The sequence below is a fragment of the Falco cherrug genome, chromosome 2 (genome assembly GCF_023634085.1).
Source record: "Falco cherrug isolate bFalChe1 chromosome 2, bFalChe1.pri, whole genome shotgun sequence".
Classification (NCBI taxonomy): Eukaryota; Metazoa; Chordata; class Aves; order Falconiformes; family Falconidae; genus Falco; species Falco cherrug.
The window spans coordinates 68,985,564-69,008,818 of NC_073698.1; the positions used below are offsets into that span (position 1 = coordinate 68,985,564).

At 40.3% G+C, this 23,255-nt stretch overlaps 2 protein-coding genes across 7 annotated transcripts in view; both read right to left on the reverse strand.

The window, feature by feature from the left end:
- Positions 1-17,644, reverse strand: part of IL1RL1 (interleukin 1 receptor like 1) — a 30,895-nt gene extending 13,251 nt beyond the window's left edge. The window contains exons 1-11 of one of the 3 annotated variants that reach the window (XR_003562478.2): positions 17,488-17,644; positions 16,163-16,292; positions 11,719-11,814; positions 10,763-10,833; positions 8,330-8,531; positions 7,864-8,032; positions 7,611-7,773; positions 4,450-4,518; positions 2,422-2,554; positions 2,172-2,329; positions 490-626 (exon numbers count right to left, since the gene is read on the reverse strand). Coding sequence is in view for 2 of the 3 variants with exons in the window: in XM_027813420.2 (XP_027669221.1) it covers positions 2,172-2,329; positions 2,422-2,554; positions 4,450-4,518; positions 7,611-7,773; positions 7,864-8,032; positions 8,330-8,531; positions 10,763-10,829 (961 nt within the window). In the remaining variant the exon portion in view is untranslated. Of the gene's footprint in view, positions 1-489; positions 627-2,171; positions 2,330-2,421; positions 2,555-4,449; positions 4,519-7,610; positions 7,774-7,863; positions 8,033-8,329; positions 8,532-10,762; positions 10,834-11,718; positions 11,815-16,162; positions 16,410-17,487 lie in introns of those variants that run through there. The other 2 variants (XM_027813420.2, XM_005444779.4) reach the window with 2 other exon arrangements.
- A 4,300-nt stretch (positions 17,645-21,944) lies between these two features.
- LOC102055105 (interleukin-1 receptor type 1-like) overlaps positions 21,945-23,255 on the reverse strand; it is a 32,052-nt gene continuing 30,741 nt past the window's right edge. For 2 of the 4 annotated variants that reach the window (XM_055701515.1, XM_027813416.2), the window contains exon 13: positions 21,953-22,091. In XM_055701515.1, coding sequence (XP_055557490.1) covers positions 22,017-22,091 — 75 coding nt within the window. In that variant the 3' untranslated portion in view covers positions 21,953-22,016. Of the gene's footprint in view, positions 22,092-23,255 lie in introns of all 4 variants that reach the window. The other 2 variants (XM_027813418.2, XM_055701516.1) reach the window with 2 other exon arrangements.

Here is a 23,255-nt window from a genome sequence, read left to right on the forward strand (position 1 = left end):
CGCTAAACACTATTTATCTAGTTCATCAAATGCCCCCAAAACAGACTGATTGGAGAAGTAAGTGGCACAACACCTGTTCACCTCTTTCTTTGCTGCAAATAATGATAATGTAACCCATACTGAACACCCTGGGGAGAAAAAATCAGAATATAGAGCAGGAACTTGTGTTAAAAGAACATTAACAGGATAGTAGCTAGCAGACACAAGCTGTACTGTGGGAAACACTAAGGAACAATCACATTTAAAAAAAAAAAAACAGAACAACTTTTTTCCCCATTAAAAATAAACAAACAAAACACAAAAGGAAGGAGAGTACACATTTTTATTACACATTTATAGGATGAGAGGCACAAGCAAACCCTACAGCATTTCTATTATACTCAGAGGCAAGCTGTCATTGTTTTAGCATAAATGTTGCTCAGCTGTGTGAGGAGTGAGCAAAGAAAACTAAAACAGAGCACAACCATTTCTGGAGATAGCATTTCTTACACTAACAGTGCTGAAAGCAGAAGCAGGCTTCTCGACAATAGCAGCAGCAAGGAGAAGGGAACAGATATCCACGTAAAACAGGCAGCAGCAAAACGGAGTTTCACAGTCAAACGCTTTCATGAACATTTATTGAAAACCTATGCATAAAAAACAAAATAAGATTTGTCTACTACATAAATCAGATTCCATGAATCACTGTATGAATACAGAATACAAAGTATACACTTCCCTTCAATTAGTTTGTAATATGGGGCCGAAAAAGGACTTGTATTGCCTGAACTAGAGCAAGCAGGAACTGTTACTCAGTTTCCTTCCCTCTCATTGCAGGCATGCTCACACACCCAGATACTTCAGCGCAGAGCTGATGGCTTCCAGCTTCCTGAGTGATGCTACGCTTGCACTCACTTTGCAATATCCAACCAAAACATCTCCTGCAGCCTTCCTCTGGGGGAATCAATGCTGTTCTGCTGACCCACCATCTGTTACAGTTCACCTACATCCCTTCTAGCCTAGGCTATGGCAAGGAAATATGTCTATGCTTTGACATCACGATCCTGTAGGAAGTTATAAACTGTCAAGAATACTGTGGGACATGGAGCTGTGCACACCCTGTGATCACAATACCCTTGATTTTACCCTTCCCACCATTCTGTTATAGAGAACTAATCCCCATTAAAGGCCTTGGATGTTCTCCTTGGTTGTTCAGCATACCTGAAGAGATAAGAAAGGAAACCATTGATCCCAGCTTCATGTTGTGCCTTCAGACACAACAGCATTTTATGCCATAAGAATCTCACTCAGCGGTGCTGGCAACAGTGCTTAGGGATCTGGTTATCCCTATTAAAATAAAATTCTGATAGGAGCTAAAGATCATCCCAGCCCCCAACGTTTACTGCCCTGGATTTTCCTTCTCTGGCAGAAATTACTAGAACCGCGAATTTAAAAACAAAACCAAGGGAAAGCCTTCAAAGTGTTACTCACACCTCTGTGTGGCACAAAGTGAACAAAGGACAAAGCCAGACATCTTAGGCATGCCACTTAACATTCAGTCAGGAAACAAGGCACTACCACGGATGTGCTATGGGCGTGAAGGCAAGCAAACTGGCAAACCTGCTGAAACTCTTGTTTTTAAAGTTTGTCTATTTTCTGCCACAGTTCCACACCAGAAACAACAGACTGATTCTCAAAGGAAGATGAATTTCTGCTCCTCACAATGCATTGTAACACTGACGACCAAAGGAGAGGTCAGTTCCGTTACCGACTCTCGACTGCAGAGGGTCCTCTACAGCCTGAGTATTTTGTAGAGCAGACTGCGCTATACCAGTGTGCTTCAAATCCAAGTGAACTGCCTGCCTTCAAGGAAAGGGGAATTTGTCCTCTCACAGAAATATCCTAGAAACAGGATATTATCACAGGGCTGATACGGTTCTGCTTTGCATATTTAGTCTCTTGCTGACATCATTTGAGTAATGCCCCTGTCAGCAGAATTTACCCCAAGGACTTTCATGACCTAATGAAGCCATAAGAATTTCACCACTGGCTTGGTGAAGGAAGGAAGCAGGCTGGTTTTCCCTCTCACTAACTGAAACTTTCTTACTAACAGAAACAAATAATAAAATAAAATGACCAACGTATTCCAAACTGAGTGTAACATATAAGAAAACAAAATGAAAAAATCCTACCCTCATATTGTGCTTTGAGTCGTAACGTCACTGTGACTTTTGTGTTCTGCATTTCATTCACTGCTACACACGTGAAATTTGCCTGCAGATCTTCCTTTTTTATTTCAGTAATAAGTAAAGCGGTCTCTCTGTAAAATTCGTGCTGACGTCCTTCAAAACTAATAAAGAGAGAAAGAGCTGGTACTGTTGGCTTTAACGGCTAAGCATAGTTTGCATAGGCGAAAGATTATTCTGTGTTATATGTACTTACAAATGAGTTTTTTCATGAAATCTTGACAAACCTAAGTATTTCACTGGAATATTATCTACATCCCATGTGACAGAAGCCAATGCCTGTTTCTTAATCCCCAAGCGGGCCTGACATTTCAGAGACAAAGTGGCACCTAATCAAGATACAGACAGATGTAAATATTCCTAGATGAAAAACAAGTATAATTTTATTTTCCTCATAAAATCTTTTTCTACAAATCTTCATACCACCTGTGAGTTTTGCCTTAACAATTTTGGCATATTTTTCTGAACTACTGCTGAAAAAATGATGCATAGAAGAGACTTGAAAAAAATAATAAAATGAGATTTTTAACAAATGATCTAATACAACACCAAGGATTACAAAAGGAATTATTTATATTTGTTGTGATGAAGGCAATGTAGACTTTACTTATGATGTTTAACCCATATAATCAACTATTGAGAACATGAAAAGTAAATGCTGGTTTACACATAAATGTACATGGAAATAACATAATTAGATTTCAGTATATACTATTTTGCATAAGTCTTGTGTGCAGAGTCTTACCTTGGATTTTATTCAAGCTGACAAAAGTAAAGTAAACCAGTCCAAGCAAAACTAAACCAGGAAATTACTTAATAAGTATTTGTCATTAGGAAATACTTATTCCGAAGTAAGAGTCACTGTTGCACTAGAAGAAGTTATAATTAAAACACTTTAAATTATTTCCATGTAAATCTGCATCTAAGCAGAGCTTAGATAAGATTAACAAATCTTATGACTTACATCCTGAATTGATATTGGGGAGCATGGAGCAATCCCCTCATTTTTGCAAATAGGAGACAATATGACCAGTACAGGAAATGGTTTTTAAACGTGAAGCGCATTTGCTCCATGCAAGCACTGCCAGGTTACTTACTGTTCCAGAGGGGTGGGCAGAGCCTATAGAGCACTAGAGACTGACCGTCTCATTAGAGAAAGGCAGTCTGGGAGCACAGACCATCTAATTCTGAGTGACAAAGCAACTGGGGGAAAGAGGAACAAAGAATGGGAATGCGAGTCAATGCGATGTCTCTGAGCCACAGTTACGTGGCACCTCAGGCAGGGTCCTGAGCCCCTGCAGGACTTGCTACCAGAGCAGTCTGGCTGTAGGACAGAAGCAGTGGAGTGGTAATTGCGATCCCTTCTCCCAGTGGCCCAGATTCACCCCACCTGCCCTGGGAGACAGGCATCCTGGCCTACCTATTTGTGTTTCAGATGGGCTCAGTCGCTTTCTGGAGAGGTCCACCTTTCTCTGTTGACTACACAGAAACCCCAAAGGGCTCTCAGTCCTACCACAAACACCTTGCTCTGATGCCACAAGTTACGCAGGGTGAATCTAAATCACTGAGAACATCTACAGTCCTAAATGAAAGGCAGCCAGGGAGCAAGGTCTGCATCACAGGCTCTCCAGCTGCTATTTCTAAGTTCATTCCTTGGTCCTGTCTTTCAGCCCTCCCAGTATCTTCCAACCAGACAAGTCTGCTCAACGCTAGCCAACATGGACATGAGCCAGGCAGTGCTCCTGAGCTTCAGGGCCAGCAACCAGTCCTTTGCTCTCCTTCATTCATCAAAGGAGACACAGCCCCTGTCTCCACACAGAGACTGAAAGTAACAAGGAGTATCTGTAGCTGCAAGAACAGTCCATCCTTCCCTCTTAAGGGTATCATCAAGCGGTTTCAAGAAATTTAGATAAAGCCCTTTTTGAAGTGGATGGAAGCTGCCACCCCTTCAGCCAAGATGTAATAATTGATTGTGTGAGTATTCCTAGTGTGTTCCAGAGAGGGTAGAATTGGTTATTTAAATCCCCTTAGATTTCTGCTTATGCCTAAATAACTCATCAGTTATATCTACCGCCACACCACTGGGCCTGGGGTGAATTAAATCTGGTAAACGTGGCGCAAAACAGTTACAAAAAGTTTCATCATTAAATCTTCTTGAAGATCTCCATGTTTGCTAGGCCATCACCAAATGTCAATTTAAAAACAATATAAAGTCTGTACTTACCAAGCTCCACTTCTATGACACCTTTATCCTTTGGAAACAAAATTTGAGGAGGCAGAGGTGAATGTTTTTCTTTAGAAATTAAGGAGGGAAAGAAAACACATATTAGAGGGTTGTGAAAGCGCATTTTGTAAGAATCACAGGAAGGTCAGGGTTGGAAGGCATCTCTGCAGATCACCCAGTCCAAGCCCCTGCTACAGCAGGGTCACCCACAGCAGGTTGCACAGAGTCGTGTCCAGGTGGATTTGAATGTCCCCAGAGAAGGAGACTGCACAGCCCCTCTGGGCAGCCTGTCCCAGGGCTCCGTCACCCTCAAGGTAAAGGAGTTCTTCCTCACGTTCAGGTGGAACTTTCTGTGTTGCAGTTTGTGTTGCCCCTTGTCCTGTCACTGGACACCACTGAAAAAAGCCTGGCTCTGTCCTCTTGGCACTCGCCCTTATTGGTAAGATCCCCTCTCGGTCTTCTCTTCCCCAGGCTAAACAGGCCCATCTCCCTCAGCCTTTCCTCACAAGGGAGATGCTCCAGTCCCCTCATCATTCCTGTAGCCCTCCATGGACCCTCCCCAGTAGTTCCCTGTCCCTCTGGAACTGGGGAGCCCAGCACTGGGCACAGCACTCCAGGTGCGGCCTCAGCAGGGCAGAGTAGATAATGATTATAATCTGTACAGTTGATATTTTAAGATCCCAAAGCAGAATTTCACGTCTTTTGGGATGATGTGATTTTATTCCTATGACCAGATATTTCTGGGGAGTCTGTATGTGTTTAAGTATTTTCTCCCCATTTATTTAATTTATGCTTTTGTACATAAAGAGCAAATAAAAGTTTTAGTTTCTCAAGTACTATTTTAGCTGCTGAGTGGGGAAAAAAGCAAATGCAGTTACAGGATTGTGTATTTTCTCAGTAGCTTATTTTGTTTTTAAAAAGAAATAAAGAGATTCCTTCTGACATTTCAGAAATTTCTTGTATCCACAATAAAGAAATAGCTAATATGTACTTCTCCGCAGAGTCTGAACAGAGGACCTTCTAGCCCACAGCTGCCTGCCGGTGTTTCCCTTCATTTCCTCCGTCCCTGCAGGACATTGCAGTGTGTCTGGTTCCCAAGAATCTCTGCTGTCTGTGCACCACTGCTGCACAAAATTGCTTCCCATTACATCAGTCTGCCATGACATTGAGCGTCCCTTATAGATATTCCTTCTAGAATGAATACTACTTGTTCTTCAACATATTCAGTTCCATCCCCGCTAATAATTGTTATGGACATGTCCATACTACATCCATCCACTTGACTTGAATTAGGCATTCAGACCTTTCAGAGTTTTTGCCCTTGATACATTTTTCTTCTTTTCTTGCCCTTTATACTGTCTTCTGTTTCCCACTGCAAAGACATTGCTTGCTATCTTTTCCCTCATTAAGCTTTTCCACCTCAAGGTACCTCTGTGAAGCCCATAACCACATTTCCCTAAAAAAATCTGCAGGAACTCATTTAACCCCCTGCTTCCCAGGCTGCCAAAAGAGCAATTCTCTTTACCTATCCTAACTGTTTCTAGTTTTCATTAGCCAGATCTGGTAAAAAAGAAGTCAGGAGGAAGTCAGTAACTTCCTAGCTAGCTGCCTATGCCAAGTTCTTAGCTGCCAGCATTCAGAGACAGAATGTCCTCTGTGTCAGTGTGGATCTGCAAGGCAACAGGAATGTACATCATAAGCCAGTATTATCAAAACGTAACAGCTCTACTCATCGGCATACTAATTTTAAGGGCTGAAAAAAAGGCAAAGACGTTGTCGTTAAGTACTGTGAATTTAGTAAAAACTGGAGCACATACGACAGACCGAGGTCAGGTTTCACGTTATGTTGCAATCCCTTCTTTCTGCAATGATTTCAAAAGAAAGTGAAATTACCTATGAAATTAAGTAATCTGCCTGGATGTAACAAAGGTTTTTGTAAATTTGGATGCCTTTGTGCCAAATATAATGAAAATTGCTGGATTTTAATGCAGATACAATATTCCTGATCAGTTAAAAAAGTTTTGATGAAAGTACATTCAAACAAAAATTGTTAGGCAGACAAGTGTCACGTAGACCAGGAGGGTATTAAACAGAAGAGATGGAGGAAAGGCACAACACCCCCTAAGATACTGTACTAGGTCTAAGCTCAAATCTGCCTTCTGTCCAGCTCAGAATCAGAACAAACTCCGCTACTGAGATTTTGGCACAGCAGTGAAAACTGGAATCAAGGCTCCTATGCTCCAAATCTGCATTCTGCCCCCAAGCTGAGTGCCTCCCCACAGCAGAGATCTGATGTCAGTCTGCAAATGAACATTATCTATTTCTGAAAAAAAAACAAACCACAAAACACACAACCTGAACCAAAGCCCCACCCCCACTCCCACACCAAAAACTGTCTTTCTGATTATTTTTCTACTGATCTAACTGCAGAACCGAAGACACATTTTGAAGTTTTGCATGTAGATGCAATCTGGAACTGCTAATTGCTGCATGCTCTTCCTCAACCACCATTCAAATACAAATAAAATAAAAAAAAAAAAAAGAGGAGACTGCATCCTATAGGCACCCCAAAGTCCACACACCTTGGCCATGTCGGCTGCATTCAAAATAACAGAGACCCAGTAATCATTGAGCTCCACTCCTCCTTTTCTGTCTACATAAATATCTTGCTCATTTTGTCTCCTTCAAGAAAAATTCAAAAGTTTTTTCAGCCCCACTATCAAATAAATGGTAGATAATCAAGATGGACCAGAAGGTATTGAGTTGTAGACCATCAACACAGCAGCATTCCCAATGATCACCAGATGATCCTCACTAGCTACAAATTCTCTCAAACAAATAGAAAACAGGGCTTTGCAGCATCCCACTGAGGAGACCTTTCATTTCAGGAATAAGAGCTACCAAACAGCTCTACCAACCACAGCACGTAACCAAAGTCATCAGAGACTTTTAGCAAAAAGCTGAATGTCACCACGTCTGAATTTATCCCCACTTTGCTCCATTTGGATCCCCAGCCACAAAAGCTATTCTAAAGTTTCATTAAGAAGGCAAAACAAACCAAAAGAAACTGTTTTTCTCGTTAATGTGCAAAAGGACCTTCCTTTCCTTTAAGTAGACATCAGTCTTTTTTATCTTAGCAAGCTACAAAATGACTGTCTTACCCTTACTTATGAAAATCCTTGTTGCTGATACATTAAACACATTTCCTTTATGAGTGTAGGTAAACTGACAAGTATAATAACCATCATCCTCCTTTCTTGGGTTGGCAATAAAAATATATTTATCATTTTTGAAGTATCTCTGTCCCTGAAGAGGTTTGCAGTCCTGGGGGAAAAAAAAATAATCTTTATTTGGCTACAAATAGCTTCTTACAGTAATCTGATCTACAACTGGCACTATCAGGGTTTTATTTACCTTATACCACTGGATGATAGTAGCATTCTTATAATTGTCAATTGTAGGACAAACAATTTTTCCTCTTCCAGTGTCATTTGGGTAACGAATCTGGCTTGGGAAACATACTCCTGGTTTGTATGGATGCACCTGCACATTCATGTTGAACGACTTTGTGCGATTATTTGAACTTTAAAAATAGAATAAAGGTTATGTCAATGATAGTATTTTTATATGGAATATATTAAACATTTGTAATAAATATGAGTTTCGTTTTATAAACATATGGATTATTATTGCAGTTCAGTCACAGATTGATTTCAATGATCTGTTACAAAAATAGCAATTGCAGTATGAAAAGTTACATGAAATGGTGTACACCATGAAAAAATGGCATCATGCCCACAGATAATAATTAGAATGCATTATTAAAATATGTATGTTTCTTTCCAGTCTTAAGCCGTTCACTTTTCAATGCTGCACTTACAAATGTATAACACAAGTGTAGTTTCCAGCATCCTCTCTAGAACTGGGCAGAAACCAAAGAAATCGTTCTAAGGAAAATATTCGTGATCCCTCTTCTTCTGCAGGAATTATTTTATTAGTATTCGTGTGATACCAGGTGACTTTCAAAGATGAATTCCATCGGGGACATTTTATAACTAAAGCCTCACCTTCCATTGCATCAACTGCAAATGAACAAAAAATAAAAACCTCAGATTAATTAAACCTTAGCCCCATTGAGACAGAGGAGAACTTGGCATTTCTGGATCAGTAGGCCAGTCATGTCCCTCTAGCTTCCTTGGGTTATCAGAGAAGATATATAGCAAACTTATTCTCACTAGATATTTTTAAAGAAAAATGTTGTTTACCTTGAGTTATGGAGCCCTTTGTTTTCAAAAATAGTAATTAATGTGTGGGACTGAAACAAAGAAAGAAACAAACAAAACAAAACAAACCCTAGATTCAAACCAGATATACACTAAAAAATATGAGGTTTTAATTGAAAAATAGTGATTTCTTGAAATGATCTTCTTAGGCAAATCTGTGGTTGAAATCCTGGTTTTATTCAAAACAGGAATTTAAACACAAAGATAAGTACTGGCTTTAACACTGTACTATGAAGTTAGCTTTCCTTACTTCAGTATAATGAATATTTATTTATACAACAGGAAAGAGCTGTGTTCTTTTTTTTAAAACAGAAAAAGGAATTAATAATTATTTTTCTTTCCCTGGAAGAAAAAAATAGTAGAAGAAGGACTTCTGTAGATTATTATTAAAAAAAAAAGAAAAGAAAAAAAAAAGACAAAATCCAGAGGAGTTTCTGTCTGAAGTGCATGAAAATGTGAAAAAATGAAAGAAATGTAACAGACTGAAAGGAAGAATATGATGGGAAGGTGAAAAGATGCCAGAAAGGAATAAGAGACAAATAAGAAGCTTAAGAAAACAAACCACACATGCTCACAAGAAAAAAGAGGATCTAATTGGGAGTAAGACACTAATACTGATTTCTTTTTACTGTGCATCTTTCTACTTTTGAATACTGAAACTGGTCCAGAGAAACTTGAATCAAGCAATTTTGACAGATATTTAAGTACCCAGGCACCTGAACTGTGAACTAGCTGCTGAAAATAGAAATGCTAATCTGAAAGTTAAATTGCATTTTGGAAAACGGAAAGATGAGAAAGTAAACAAGGATGGAGACTGGACAAAGATGGAGATTGGCAGAGGAGCTACAGTAGATAAGGGAGCAAGAAAATGAGAGTATGTAATGAAATAGCTAACCAAAACAGAGAGTATCTATCAAAAATGACACTGTAGGAGTCTTGCCACTGCTTGGCTTTAGACACATAAGTGCACAAATCAGGTGGTGAGCCTCTCTACAAGGTGAACACTTGGCTTCTGCTTTTGTTCTTTCTAAAGACGTGGCCAATCTCCACTGACATTACATGTCATCTCGCTTACTAATTCAGTCACCTAAATTAGCCGCATCAGCTATGAGCACCCCAACTCCATCACTTTAACAGCATTCCCACCCCTGAGCCTTGCAAAGACAGTGGGGTATATCAGAGGTGTCAGGAAAGGCAGCATTGCCCCACCAAAGGAGGAACACGTTGGAAACAGAGCTTTCTTCAAGGAAAAATACAGGGGGGAAAGGAACACACAGAAAATGAGAGGCCTCATCTAAACTCAGTGACATCAATGAAAATTATCTTGGCAAATTATTAAGCAGAATTTGGCCTCTTAATAAATGTAATTAATTTGACTCTTAGCATTGCTGTTGTAAACCTAAGAATATGGGGAAATATTTAGAGATTTAGATATTTTTCAAACAAGCAGCTCTGTTGGAGACTAGAACTAGATGAGCGCTATCTAACACTGTGTCACTGTTCAGCATTGCATAGCTGAGTCAGCAGACCTGACCTGTCAGAAAGAGCTTACTGTTTTGAATCTCCCCTCCGTATGCAGGGAAATGTTAGTGTTACATTGCACTTGTGGGTTACCACCCCCAAAACCAGGATATTAAAATCATTTTTAAGGATCAAAGAGCCCAGTTATCTCCCAGGTTCAGCAGGGTGCATACACATATGCCCTGTTTGGTGTTATTTAAGCATGCTCTGGGAGACTGCCCAGCTGGGGCCTCTAACACCAGCTACTCTCAAGTCCTTTCAAAAAGACCCTTTTCTTTCTTTCTGCTTGCAGAGATGGCAAGGAGCAGTAGAGCCTAGACTTAATGTTACAGGAATGGACATTACTAGGTGCATTTTAAAATACAGAGAAAACACATAAAGCTAGGTTTTAAGCTATGATTTGTGTTTTTAGGTAAACTAGCTAATTTTAAGCTTAAAAAAATTACCAATTTGGGAACAGCCTACACAGAATAAAACTCATCAGAAAGTATTTTTAAAGTGTGACTTACATGTTTCAGATGTCATGGAAACCGAGAGGAAGGGAGACAGGAAGATCAAATGTACATACCTCATCATATTTCTAAAGCAAAAAGAAAAACATTAATATCTCAGAATTTACTCTGACTGCATCAGTTATGATGTTGCCATGGTACTGATGTACATCTACTAATAGATAACAATATCATGCAGCGATAAACTGCAGCATGTCAGCTGCTCTGTGCAGGAGCGAGGGAGGGAGGGAGTGAAAGAGTGTGTGTGTGTGTGTGTGTAGGAGTGGTTTTGCAGCTTTGAGATGATACTTTGCTCTATAATCAATGCAACAGTTGATGTTCCATTGAAAGTCATGTTATGACTTAGTCCAATGGGGGTGGGGGAATTACTCTGCCATGGTGGGCCTCAAGCTGAATCTCTTTTTTCTTGGTTACTGCTTTTTTTAAGGAAGCTTCTTTTCATAGTCAAGTGCAGAAAAATTATACCTCAATTTAGAAAAGGATGCATCCTGGATTTGAAGATATATACCCTGGCTTTGAATTAAGCTTACATTAAATCAACTGCTTAGGTACACAACATCTTTTTGGCTTTCTATGGAAGTGGCAGTATCTTCAGTGACAGCTTCTTTAGTTAAGCATTTAGCAGGAAGAACAAAACCAGGTGAGTGCCATCAGCAATGTGAACCTGAAGGGGAACTGAAGAAATGGACTGAAAAGGTAGGTAAAGGAACATATGTAACAGCAGTAGGGCAGATCCCATGCCTCACTGCTGGTTTTATTTGTGTCTAATTTATATGCAGATGCTGTAGTTCACATCTTGGGGTGTGGTTCAGGCACTCTCCAGCAAACCCGTTTATTAAAGAAACTGGCTATTTGTCCATGGACATTAAATTGACCTAATCTAGGAATATCTCAGGAGGCAGCAGATACACAATCCAGCTATAGTACACAGCTGTAAGCGATGTTCTACTTACCATTAATAAATCCTTTGCTTCAATGCTGCCCTCCACTGCAGGTCACAGAGCAGTGAGTTCTACTATTATGTATGAGGAAGAAGCAGTCCCATGGTACTACAGATGGCAGATAAGTTTTCAGGAGAAATCAAGTTAGAAACAAATAATAATTTATCTTGCAGACAGTAAGCACAAGAGGTATAGTAAAAAATAGGCAAAAACCATACAGGCATGGTAAGTAGTCATCACCCTTGCTGCAGCAAATTTTTATTTCAGTGCCAAAGATTTCCAGACTAAACAAACATTGACAGACCCTGTCAAGACTTCTTGCCAAGTCTGAAACTCGGAACAAACTCAATGTTGAGCTTTCAGAAATGTCACCAGCTTTGTATTGATATGGAAAGTTTCTTCTTTTAGAAGGTTTAATAACATTAAAAAACAGAGGCTTATTCTTACTTTTAAAAGTAACAACAAAACTTAGTGTTGGAAGAGAAAATCTTGAGAATCTCAGTGTAGCTGTTTTGCAGGGATATTCACAAGTCACAGGAAAGATGACATTTATACCAAAAAAGCAGCATTCCGGCATTAACGTCATGGCAAGACTGATTCCATGCCTTTTATGGGAAGCAAGTGACCAGACAGGAGCTCCTAGAAACGGTGTGCATGAGGAGCTGCTTGCTTTCATTAGAGCTGGAGATAAGCACCACGTACAAGTGCATCCAGTCTATTGACTTCTTTAATTTTAAGGAAATCTTAGGCCAAGTTAATAGATTTTTAGAAGGTACCTTTCAGCACAACAAACATCAGGAGTTTTGCCCTGTACGGAATGAATAAACTGGCCCAGAAGAGGGTTCAGAAGTGGCCTGGGACAGGGCAGGCCCCCAGGGAAGAAGGATACAGAGCGAAATGGCACACAACAGAATTCACAGCATCAACACAGCAAAGCATTTATCTTTGTTCATCCTTCAGAGCAGAAGGCTTGCTCCTAGAATTTATTTCTGACACTAACAGGGAGCAAACTAAAGTGACAGGTGGGAATGGGGAGCAGTGTTTCTCATATCCCAGTTACTAGATGCCTGGATCCAATTCAGGACCTAAACAGTTTTGTATTTCCCAGCAACTGTGTTGATTTCATTCATGAGCTAAGGTCTGTGTTGATCACAGTTGAAAAATGATATGGGGAGTCATGGCTCCATATTCTCCTGAGAAAGAAAAGGGACATGCAAATGCCCTGCACATATTTGAAAACCAGTTCGCTGTTGCGAGCAACGTTTAATTGATACATGGTGTCTTAATCTCCTGAACAGCATATTATGAGCAAGTGAAGAAAGTTTCTCTGGCATACTGCAGTGAGCACTTCATTTACACAATTCATGAGATATCTGTCTGCTTCATTTCTGTCTCTCTAGGTAAAATCGAAACACTGCCATCTAGAACTGATTTTCCTTAACTTTGTTTCACTGAGCCTTGTTATGATATAGATCCGCTCTGAAACACCACTTGATTCTCTGCACTAATTTCCACTCTAGTTAACGGTCTTTCACTACCTGTTACTGTACCTGATCTTACTGGTTCAAATCAGCTCTGGTTAGCCTATGTCTCACTTGTTTTTTCTCACAGAAATTACTTTTTTCACTTGCAGCTCCCAAGAGCCATTGTTGATCATTCCAAATAATTTGCCATCTCCATACTTTTTTGTCTTTGCTACCGAGCACTGGCTTATGCAGAGAAGACCTTTTCTTTCTAAAAGATCCTTCTGCCCAACCAGGCAGCCAGTTTTGCAAGCTGATTTTAAAATATTCATTACCCACGTACATTTGGAATAGTTTGTTTTGTCCAGAGGAGGACGGCAGCAGGGTATACATGTCAGAACTAGCAATGTAGCAAGGGAAGGTGAATCCCTCCAAAGGTTATTTATGCAGCCTCCCAGAGCACCGTGCCATCAGATGCTCGATGCCTACAGCATGCAAAGCACATGTATGTGTATACACATAAGCAAACATGATATGCAAAGCACGAGCTGCCGCAGGGCTAGTTCATACAGCTGAGATTAGATACACCTGTGTCAACTGAGTCTCCACAGTGAAGTCTCCAAACAGACCCTAAGAAGCAGCTAAGAACTCTAAGCTGAATAATAAATAGAATTTAGTATCATTAGGTTGAGTAATTAAATAGACATTAAAAAAATTACCAATATTTCTTCTCTGCTGGGAGCTTTTTCCCTCAAAGTGTTTTGTTCTGTTCCATGAACTTATTTGCCCCCAACGAGGTAAACCAGCAGTTACACTAATTGTCCTACTACTTTTTAAAGCTATTTTGTTTAAGCAAGCAGATACTTCGGCAAGATGACAAAAAGTAAAACAACTGATTTTAAAAGAAAAGTCAGCTTCACAGACTAGATTTGGAGACTTGTTGAAATGAGGTTTTTCTCATTTGATATTTTATTAGTATGTGTCTATTTTGTATTTGGCCAAAATTGATACCTCTATTGGAGATACTGGTGAGTCCCTTGTTACCAGTGCTATTGCAGCCCTAAGAAATGGAAGGCTGGTGATTAACAAAAACTTGCAAGGAGCGGTACTTTCTCCATTTTTGAGATACAGCTTTGTCCAGGAATGAAGACAGCTAATTACTTACCCTCAAAAATGCTTCTAACAAGTACCAGAATGATCCACGAGTAGGAAATTTCTATTTGCCTATCGTTGCACTCGCCAGTTGTACTTAGCCTTGAAAATTGTTTCTGGAAAAAGTATGTCTTCAAGAGACCTTACACATACTGGGCTACCAGCCTGCACCAAAACAGTGCAAAGCAGTTGTGCTGAAAGAACAGATTCTCCCCACCTAACTTTGATGAATACTTTATTGATTTTCGCCCCATTTTTAAGTTGCTGTGTATTGGGAACATTTTAATAGAGTCTGGGGTTTGTGTATGTGAATATGTGCAATATATGGGGGCTTTAGGTTAAACAGAAATGTTCCCTAAAAATACAAAGAGCTCAGACAATTAAAAGAACAACATGATTCTGTTTGCATTGTCCAAAGTCAGCAGTGAACTGCCAAACTACCTCAATAAAACCCAAGGGAGAGGCTGGAGTTCTAGACAGCAAATAGCAAGAGAAGGGCTGGTTCACTAGTGCCTTTAAGCTTGTGGCATTACTCTGCACAAAGCAAAGTGAAAGCATCTATGCTTCCATGATACTTAGGTGAAATCAAAATGGTATTATGAGGCACAAGATAAAAGCACTAAGACATCCCACAATCAAAAGGAAGACATTCTTGTAGCTTGAAACACTGAGACACAAAGTTACGAGTTTTCTTTCTGATTTTGCAGATTTATTTAGAACTTCCGTTTTATTACATTTATCTGAAGTAAAACTTGCATAATAGGGGTTTTTTGCATACTTAGTATAATTAGATCACTAATATTCAGGGGGAAAAAGATAAGGAGACATTTCCCACAAATCTCTTTTTTCCTATCACTCACAATAACTGTATGTTATAAGCTTAAGTCTAAGCTCTGTGAATGAAAACTTCAGTACGATGCTGAAAAAGCACTAGATCCAAATACAGACACTCAAGATAACTACCAGACTATGTCAAAACCTAGCCCCTAATGATCCAGTGTCAAAGGAAGATGAAAGAACTGGGAACGCCTTAGTTATGTTGCAGAAGCAGTAGTCTATAGAGCTTAACTCCTTCCTTCTCCAAAGGCAACTGTAAGTAACATTTATGATTGTTTTTTGGCAACAAACTGTTTATAGTACTGTTCATATAACTGAAAAAAAATTATAAAAGTACATTACCTTACATACTAACAAAACTTGGAAATGTTACTGCAATTTGTACTTTAAAAAGCTTAACAGACTGCAACATAAACATACCATGAAATACCAGTTTTGTAAGATTTGTTTACTAAGACATGGAATGCATTTGTTCACCTTTTGAAAGTTATTTTCATTCTTCTAACAAACCAGAAAACCCACTCTGACTGGAAATGGGCTATTAAAATAGCAGCAGTAGCATCAAACTTATTCCAGAACTAGCATTCACAATAGTTAACACCTACACTAGTTAGAGCTGTAAGTGTAAAATTTAGGGATTTCGGCATTGAAGTATGGAAATACTAGAATCTATATAAACATTATTCTTACAAACATTTTGAAGCAAGAAAGTACATAAATATACTAAACTCTGAAAAATCCATTGCACAGTAAATATTTTCTTTGAATATATTACTAAAATATATGTCAGAAAACTGAGGGAAAATCCATTTCTAAATACACTTCATTATAAGATAAATATGTTTTTCCAAAAATTATTTGCCTATCACATAAGCATATCCCCTATTTTAATCTAATTATTTTTTTTCTTGAGATAAAGCAGCACATAAGTGAACTGAAATAAACTTCCTTATAAAATACTTCAGTTGTTTTTGTTTAAATGATAATATAAAAATTTGACATACCATCTGGAAAATTCAGAGAGCAGAGAAGTGGCTCACTCTCTGTGGCTGAGTCCTTTGCACTAATTTTTCTGCTGTAGCTTGTACCAGATATTGCTGGGAACTCTTTTGAACTGGCTTGTGCAGTTCCTATCTGCAGGAGCAAGATACTCAGCTTCATTTTGAGACACCTCCCACTGAATAGAGCAGAACATGCAAATTATTATAGTAACCTTAAGTACCTATCAGAGATGACATTTCATAGTTCCAATTAATCAGATATTTTTTACAAATAACACAGGTTTTCCATTAATTGCAAACTATTCCACTTCAGTATAATTATACTGCAATAAATCTGCTGGCTGGTTATTGGCTTTCTCACATGCTTGAGGAGAACAAAGGGACACTGAGCTGGCAGAGGGTGCTTTGAAACAGATTTTGTCTGGGAACAAGTGACAGCTTTGCCTGGTCTAGTCAGGCAGCAGCTCCTGGAGAACAGCTCTAAAAGTCCTTGGAGCACCAGGAATAGTTTTTAGTGAAGGAAACTGCTTCACTGAAGCTAAGCTGATAGAAGAACGCTGCTGAGAAACAAGTTGTCTGCACCAGCAGCTAAATTAAGTCTCTGAGGGAAAGAAGGATGGAGGGACAGAGCAATTCCACAGGAATTCCAGAAGCAACTCTGAGAGAGCAAGAGGCAGAAGTCACCACAGCAGTCAACATGACCCAGTGTACAGTGACTGGCAGGAGACCATATGGGCCACCAAACATCGCAAAGATGTTTTTAGGGAGCTCTGTTCCAGACTGCTGAGCAGCCTTCCAAGCATCAGCGCTAAGCCTGGACCCATCAGATCAATGGTCCCGAACTATCCTCTTCTTGCGCAGCAGCCAGTGCAAAGGAACAATTTCAGTGCCAAATCAGCCAAATTCCAGGGGACAAATCAGCTTGTACATTTTAGCAGAATAACCCCTACAGACATTTTGAGAATCATCTGTTCATTCTTTAACCAAACAAGATTTTATACTATGGTCATCCAAACTCTCATTTTTTTCTTGGCAAAGTCATGAATAACTTTTATCACTTCCAGTGTTCCTGGGACTCTGCTGTCAGCATTCAGCAACTCAACATCAATGCACAAAGATGTAGCAATTATATGCCAGTGTGCAAAGGTCTTACTGATGTCACACCGATGCTTTCCCCGGTTCTTAGTAAAACATTTCTTTTGAAGTAGTCTGGGGATTGCACTTCCTACATGATAGAGAAAATAGAAAGGACCTAAAAAAACCAACCCTGCAACAATGAAATCCCACAACGCTTTGGTCAACTGGTCAAGGTCATCTCAGATCCCTACCTTGAAAAGCTCACAAACCACTTCCTGCTCAGGTTCATGAGTTTCATCTTAATCAAGGTATTCCTCATTTCCCAATGCTAGAGACTTGGCCAACAAGTTTGGAGTAACCATCTGCATTCAGTGGCAGATTCAGCATCCTCTCACCACAACATTTCAGTTACTCTGGGGAAAGGTTAAATATATTCAGGTTAAACTAACTTCCATTGCCTAGATACAGAATAATTTTTTTCTACAATAAAGTCCACTAAAACTTAGATCAAAGATGCTCATTCTGTTGCTCCATAACTCAGAAGAGCCCTTCATCCTGTAGTCCATTCCCCATGCCCAGTTTGTTCCCAGATCATGATGCAGGTGGAGCTCCTGGTTAAAGGGGATAGTTGCTAGCTGAGCAAAACCCATTCTGCAGCTTTCATAAGAAACTACAGTCAATGTGGAATGCTTTATAACTTTTGGCCCAGCTTCTAAGAATGTCCTATTTGATAAGTATACAGAAAAATGTGTTTACAGAAATATGGCAAGAAATTTCTTTGAGTAGTTAGATGCATCATGCTCCCTTGGCAGCCTGTATGCATAGCACTTCGGCAAGTGAAAGAATCTCATGTTCTCCAAGCAAAGACATCAAAAAGTAATGGGCTTAAAGCGAATCAGGGAATATCTACGTAAAAAAGCAGAAAAAATCTTTGAAGCACTGGAAGAGTTTACTGGGAACCTAGTGGAGTGCCACTAGGTGTTAGACCTAAAAGAAAAATCTGATATTGGTTATCAAGATGTTGTAGTTGTCCCCACAAGTGCTTACCAGCACTAGGATTCAATGGCCCAGAGACTCAGCTGCCTGTGACTCCATGGCTGGCTTTGGTGCAGCATGGCTGTATGAACTTAACTCGGTTGTACTGGAAAAAACTACTCCCGAGCTGTGAAAAGTATACAAGTTAAAGCCATGCTAGAAACACAAAGTGAAAACCCAGATCAAATGAAATTACCGAGGTCCTACGAGTTAAGAGTTCAAGCATTCAAGAGGAAAAATGATGACACAAAAAAAGATAAAAACCTTAGATGAAAAGCAGAGATAGGAAAACAGCAACTCAGCAAGACCAGGGTTCACTGTGCTCCAAGAAACAGTGCTTATTCTGGCAGCATATTAATCCTGGCTATCTAATACCTGCCTGCATTAGCCAGAAAATATTTGCTGTGTACATTTTTTGCACCCTGCTTGCAGACTGTCATTGCACACGGTAGGGGACACCTGGACAGAAGTGACCCTGGCACGGAAGGTTTCCCTATCTGCACTTGTTGAGGCCAGCCTAGGGAGCACCGGTGGAGTTAGCAAAGGGTGGGATGCCAGGGGAAGTTGTTGCTGGGTCTGTCCATACCCATGGTAGGTCTAACGTGGTTTTAGCTAGTGGGGACCCACCCTACTGAGGCTGCAGTGTCCTTCCTGTTCCTCTGCGTTGTGGTGCCTTACTTGTGGCTAGCATAGGCACCTCATGCTTTGTGCAAAAGAGAAATTAGAGAGATTTTTCAAGGGTTAAAATTTCCGACGGGGGTGGACATCTCTTCCCCTAAGGTAAGAGTGGCCCCTGATCTTTATTATTAATCATGCAGGCTTATTACCACCCACACTGTGATAAAGACAAATGGGACAGTCCCCACATAGCTCTGCTGGCTCCTTTCATTGAGAAGTTTGAGATAGTTGTCCTAGGAAGACACTGTTGCAGGGATACATGCCTAACCAGAGTGTATTTGATTTATGCGGCAAGGCTTGGGGACTGCAGGGGTGGCTTCTCTGAGAAGACACCAGGAGCTGCCCCCATGCTGGGCAGAGCCAGTTTCAGCTGGTTCCAACACAGACCCACCACTGGCCAAAACTGAGCCCATCCGTGACATTGGTAGCACCTCTGTGATAACATATTTAAAAAAGGGTAAAAAATTCTGCACAGGAACAGTGAGAGAGGAGTGAGACACTGTGAGCGCAGCACCCTGCAGCCCCCCGGCCGGGCAGGAGGGGCAGGGGGGGCTCCAGGCGCCCAGCAGAGATGCCCCGGGCAGCCCCTGGTGAAGCCATGGTGATGCATGTTGTCCCTCTGCAGCCCACAGAGGACCATGGTTGAGCAGATATCCACACTGCAGCCTGTGAAGGACTCCATGCTGCAGCACGCTTCTGGCAGGAATGGAGGCCATGGAGAGGAGCCCACACAGGAGCAGGTTTGCTGGCAGGACCTGTGGCCGGGGCAGGACCCACACCGAAGCAGTCTGCTCCTGAAGGCTGCAGCCCATGGAGAGGACCCATACTGGTGCAGTTCATGAAGAACTGTAACCCGTGGGAAAAGCCCACATTGGAAAGGTTGTGAAGGACTGTCTCCCATGGGAGGGACCTCACACTGCAGCAGGCGAAGAGTGTGAGGAGGAAGGAACAACAGGAAGAAAATATTATGAACTGACTGCAACTCCCATTCCCTGCCCCCCTGCACCACTCATTGGAAAGAGGTAGAAGGGCTGAGAGTGAGACTGAGCCTAGGAGGGATGGGGGGAAGGTAGTTTTAGTTTTGTCTTAGTGTTTCAATATCCTACTCTGTTATGAATTAGCAATAAATTAATTTCCCCAAGGTGAGTCTGATTTGCCCTTGATGGTAATTGGTAAGTGATATCTCTGTCCTTATCTCAGCCCATGGTTTTCATAGTATTTCTTTGTCCTTTTGAGGATGGGGAGTGATAGAACCGCTTTGTGGGCCCCTGGTGGGCAGCCAAGGTCAACTGGCATGGCAGGGTCCCACACAACAGTAGGTGAGGACTTGCATGTGGACAGAAAAGGACTAATAAGAACTTAAGTGTTACAAAGCCATCAGTGTTTTCATCATACTCATCTTCCTCCTTCATCCCACTAGGGCATAGCTATTAAGTCTGTTATCAGGTTTTCAGCTCCACTTTAGTTGCCAGCTCATGCATTAAAGTTCAGGGATGCAAAATGGACGTGAGAGTATCTTGGAGAAAGCAATTGGCTGAAGTAAGAAGAATAATATCTGCCCTTTTTAATGTGACTGGCATGTGTTACCTTTGGTTTGCACATTGATATGTTATATGAGAACTTATCTGATCACCAGCAGTTTATAAAAGATCTTAACAATGTTAGTTATGCTTGTCAGGCCAAAGACGATATTCAAACAAAAGTCTTATCATCACCAAAGCCTTTGTATCTTAAAACCAGATTCCCTTTCTAAAGAAGTTCTCAATTTATCTTCTTCATGCCTTGCTCCAAAAGGAAAGCAGCTGTGCCACCATCCCATGGAGGCTGGATACAGCCAGCCAGAACAAAAATAACAGCAGCTGTTCTGAATGTCACTGGGCCGCCAGCAGGATCCCCACGGGGAGACCACAAAGCCCACCAGAGAGAGGATCGGTGCAGTCCATCTGTTGCTCTTATGGAAATTAAAATACTCTGCTCAGTCTCCAGGATCTTCTATTCCCACAGGTGGTCCTGTCCTTGGATGGCAGAATGCCTTACAGTACAGTGATGAGCATGAGTCTGAGCAGGCAAGTACCTTTGGGCAAGAAACCTATCCAAAGCTTATCCACAATAGAAAAAGTTGGATAAACCAGCCCTCCTGTGTCCAAGTAACTCCAGGACACAGACAAGATGTGCCTAAGTGAAATCTCCAAATTGTAAGTCAAAGACCATTAGATCTAAGAGATCACTGCTTGGTGCAACAGCATAGAATAATTCCAGAAGACTCAGGCCCTTAGAGCCAAACCCCCACCACCACCACCAAGAGTGCACGGGAAGCTAACCTCCTCCTATGCCCCCTCCTCCACTCCAGTTCCTATTACTGTAGAAACAGATTATTCAGCACATCAGTGTTGTTCCTATCTGACCTCTTCCCTACAAATAAGGAGTTTTTCCTACATGATTTCTTAGGAAGAATCTTCTATAAATACATGGCATTCTGGAAATCATAACTCAGATGTGAAAGACACAGTTCTTACTAATTTATACAACTAAAATTAATTGGGATTCTCCAAAAAGTCATTGAAGACAATTTGTGGACAAAGGACATTGTTTATAATGACTTCTTACTAAATAGTCTTGTTTGTTTCTTAATGTGTATGAATTACTGGAAGTTAATATCTTACTGATAAAAGAGGGTCATGACATACCAACAGCGTGCAGGAGCAGAGCTTTAGCTGTAAAAATTATATATATTTTTGATAATATCATGATTTATGAAAATGTCTTATTTTTTCTGCAGGTTATCAACTCTGTTTTTAGAAGAACATTTTTGTCATAATTATCTCAAATGTAATAATTATCTCATTATATCATATATGATATATCATCAGATATCATCATATGTGATTTACTATCAGATATGGCTGCATTCCCTGAAAGTTTAAAATAATTTTGGAAAGAAAAACAAGCCTTCTCATGAAAACAAGAACTTCCAAGCTTTTCCTATGAAATGTCACCCATTAGTCATTGATCACACAAAGCAGTATTCTTGGAGAAAAAATCTTACCAAAGATTACACAGGAAGCAATCAGTTTTCACTACCTGGGAAGGACATCTTGAGGTCACTTTGGATTTTCTCTGAAAACAGCCTGATGTTCAGCAGCTGGCAAGAAAGCAAACAGACTGTGAGGAGTAATTAATAAAAGAACAGAGAACAAACCAGGAAATTTTATTACACTGATGCAACATATCCTTAGCTTGAACACTGGATGTAGTTCTAGTCGCCGGTGATGAAAAGGATATAACAGCATGAAAAAAGCTACGAAAAACAGCAGTAAGGATATCAGAGGTGCAAAGGGCTTTTGCTACAAGGATAAACTGAACTGACTGGCACTCTGCAGCTGAGAAAAGAGAGGACTTTCAGCACTAGGAAAAAAATAACAGGGAAAGATTTTTGATTTTTCAGTAGCTCTTATGATGGAAGAAAGAGGGAAATCCAACAAGCATATGGTTAAAGCAGGGAACAGTAATCTTTCACATAAATAAAACCAGAAACTAATTTCTGCGTGAAGCTGTCAAAAGTAGATGCACAGTTGGGTTCAAAAGGCATGACTTGAATTTAAGAAGGAGAAATACACTGATCACCATTTAAGATACTGTTGCAAAAGGTACTTTAAGCTGAGGATGTCCATCCCACACAAACGACACTGGCAGGGTTCATCATTTTGCCCTTTGCCTGTTTTTGGTGGCTTGTGCTTTTGATTAGCAACAGGATAAAGACCTGCAGATGAGGGTGAGGGAGGTTGTGTGAGCTGATATGATAGTTCTTATTTTCTAACATTAATAGAGAAACAGAAGAAACACAACATTGGAGGTAACTATTAAGTTTAAATTCCTTTTCTTTTTGTTGGACAGTTATTTCATTTAATCGCACAAATATTGTGATTAATAATTCTGCCAAGAGCCAAAAGAGCAATTTTTCGTCTCTGAAATCAGGAATTCCTGCAGAGCCTGGAGATATATTTCCATAAGGTCTCAAGTCATGCTTTTTGAAAGAGCTCGTTCCTTTTCTCCCCTTTGTTGTTGCTTTGGAGCAGAAAAATCTGATGAAAAAAAAAGAACCCTCCAGCCTGCCCACTGAAACTGAGATGCTGTGTGTTGGGGTTTATACATCATGGAGAAGACGGAGAACAGCCAAGAGTGAATTTGATTCTAGCCACATGGGGAGTGGACATTAATAAGACATTTTTATTTGGAGCCTCTGACTCCTCTTAAGTGGGTTGGGCTCCTTCATATTCGCTTTCAACAAGGAAAACTGCACTACCAG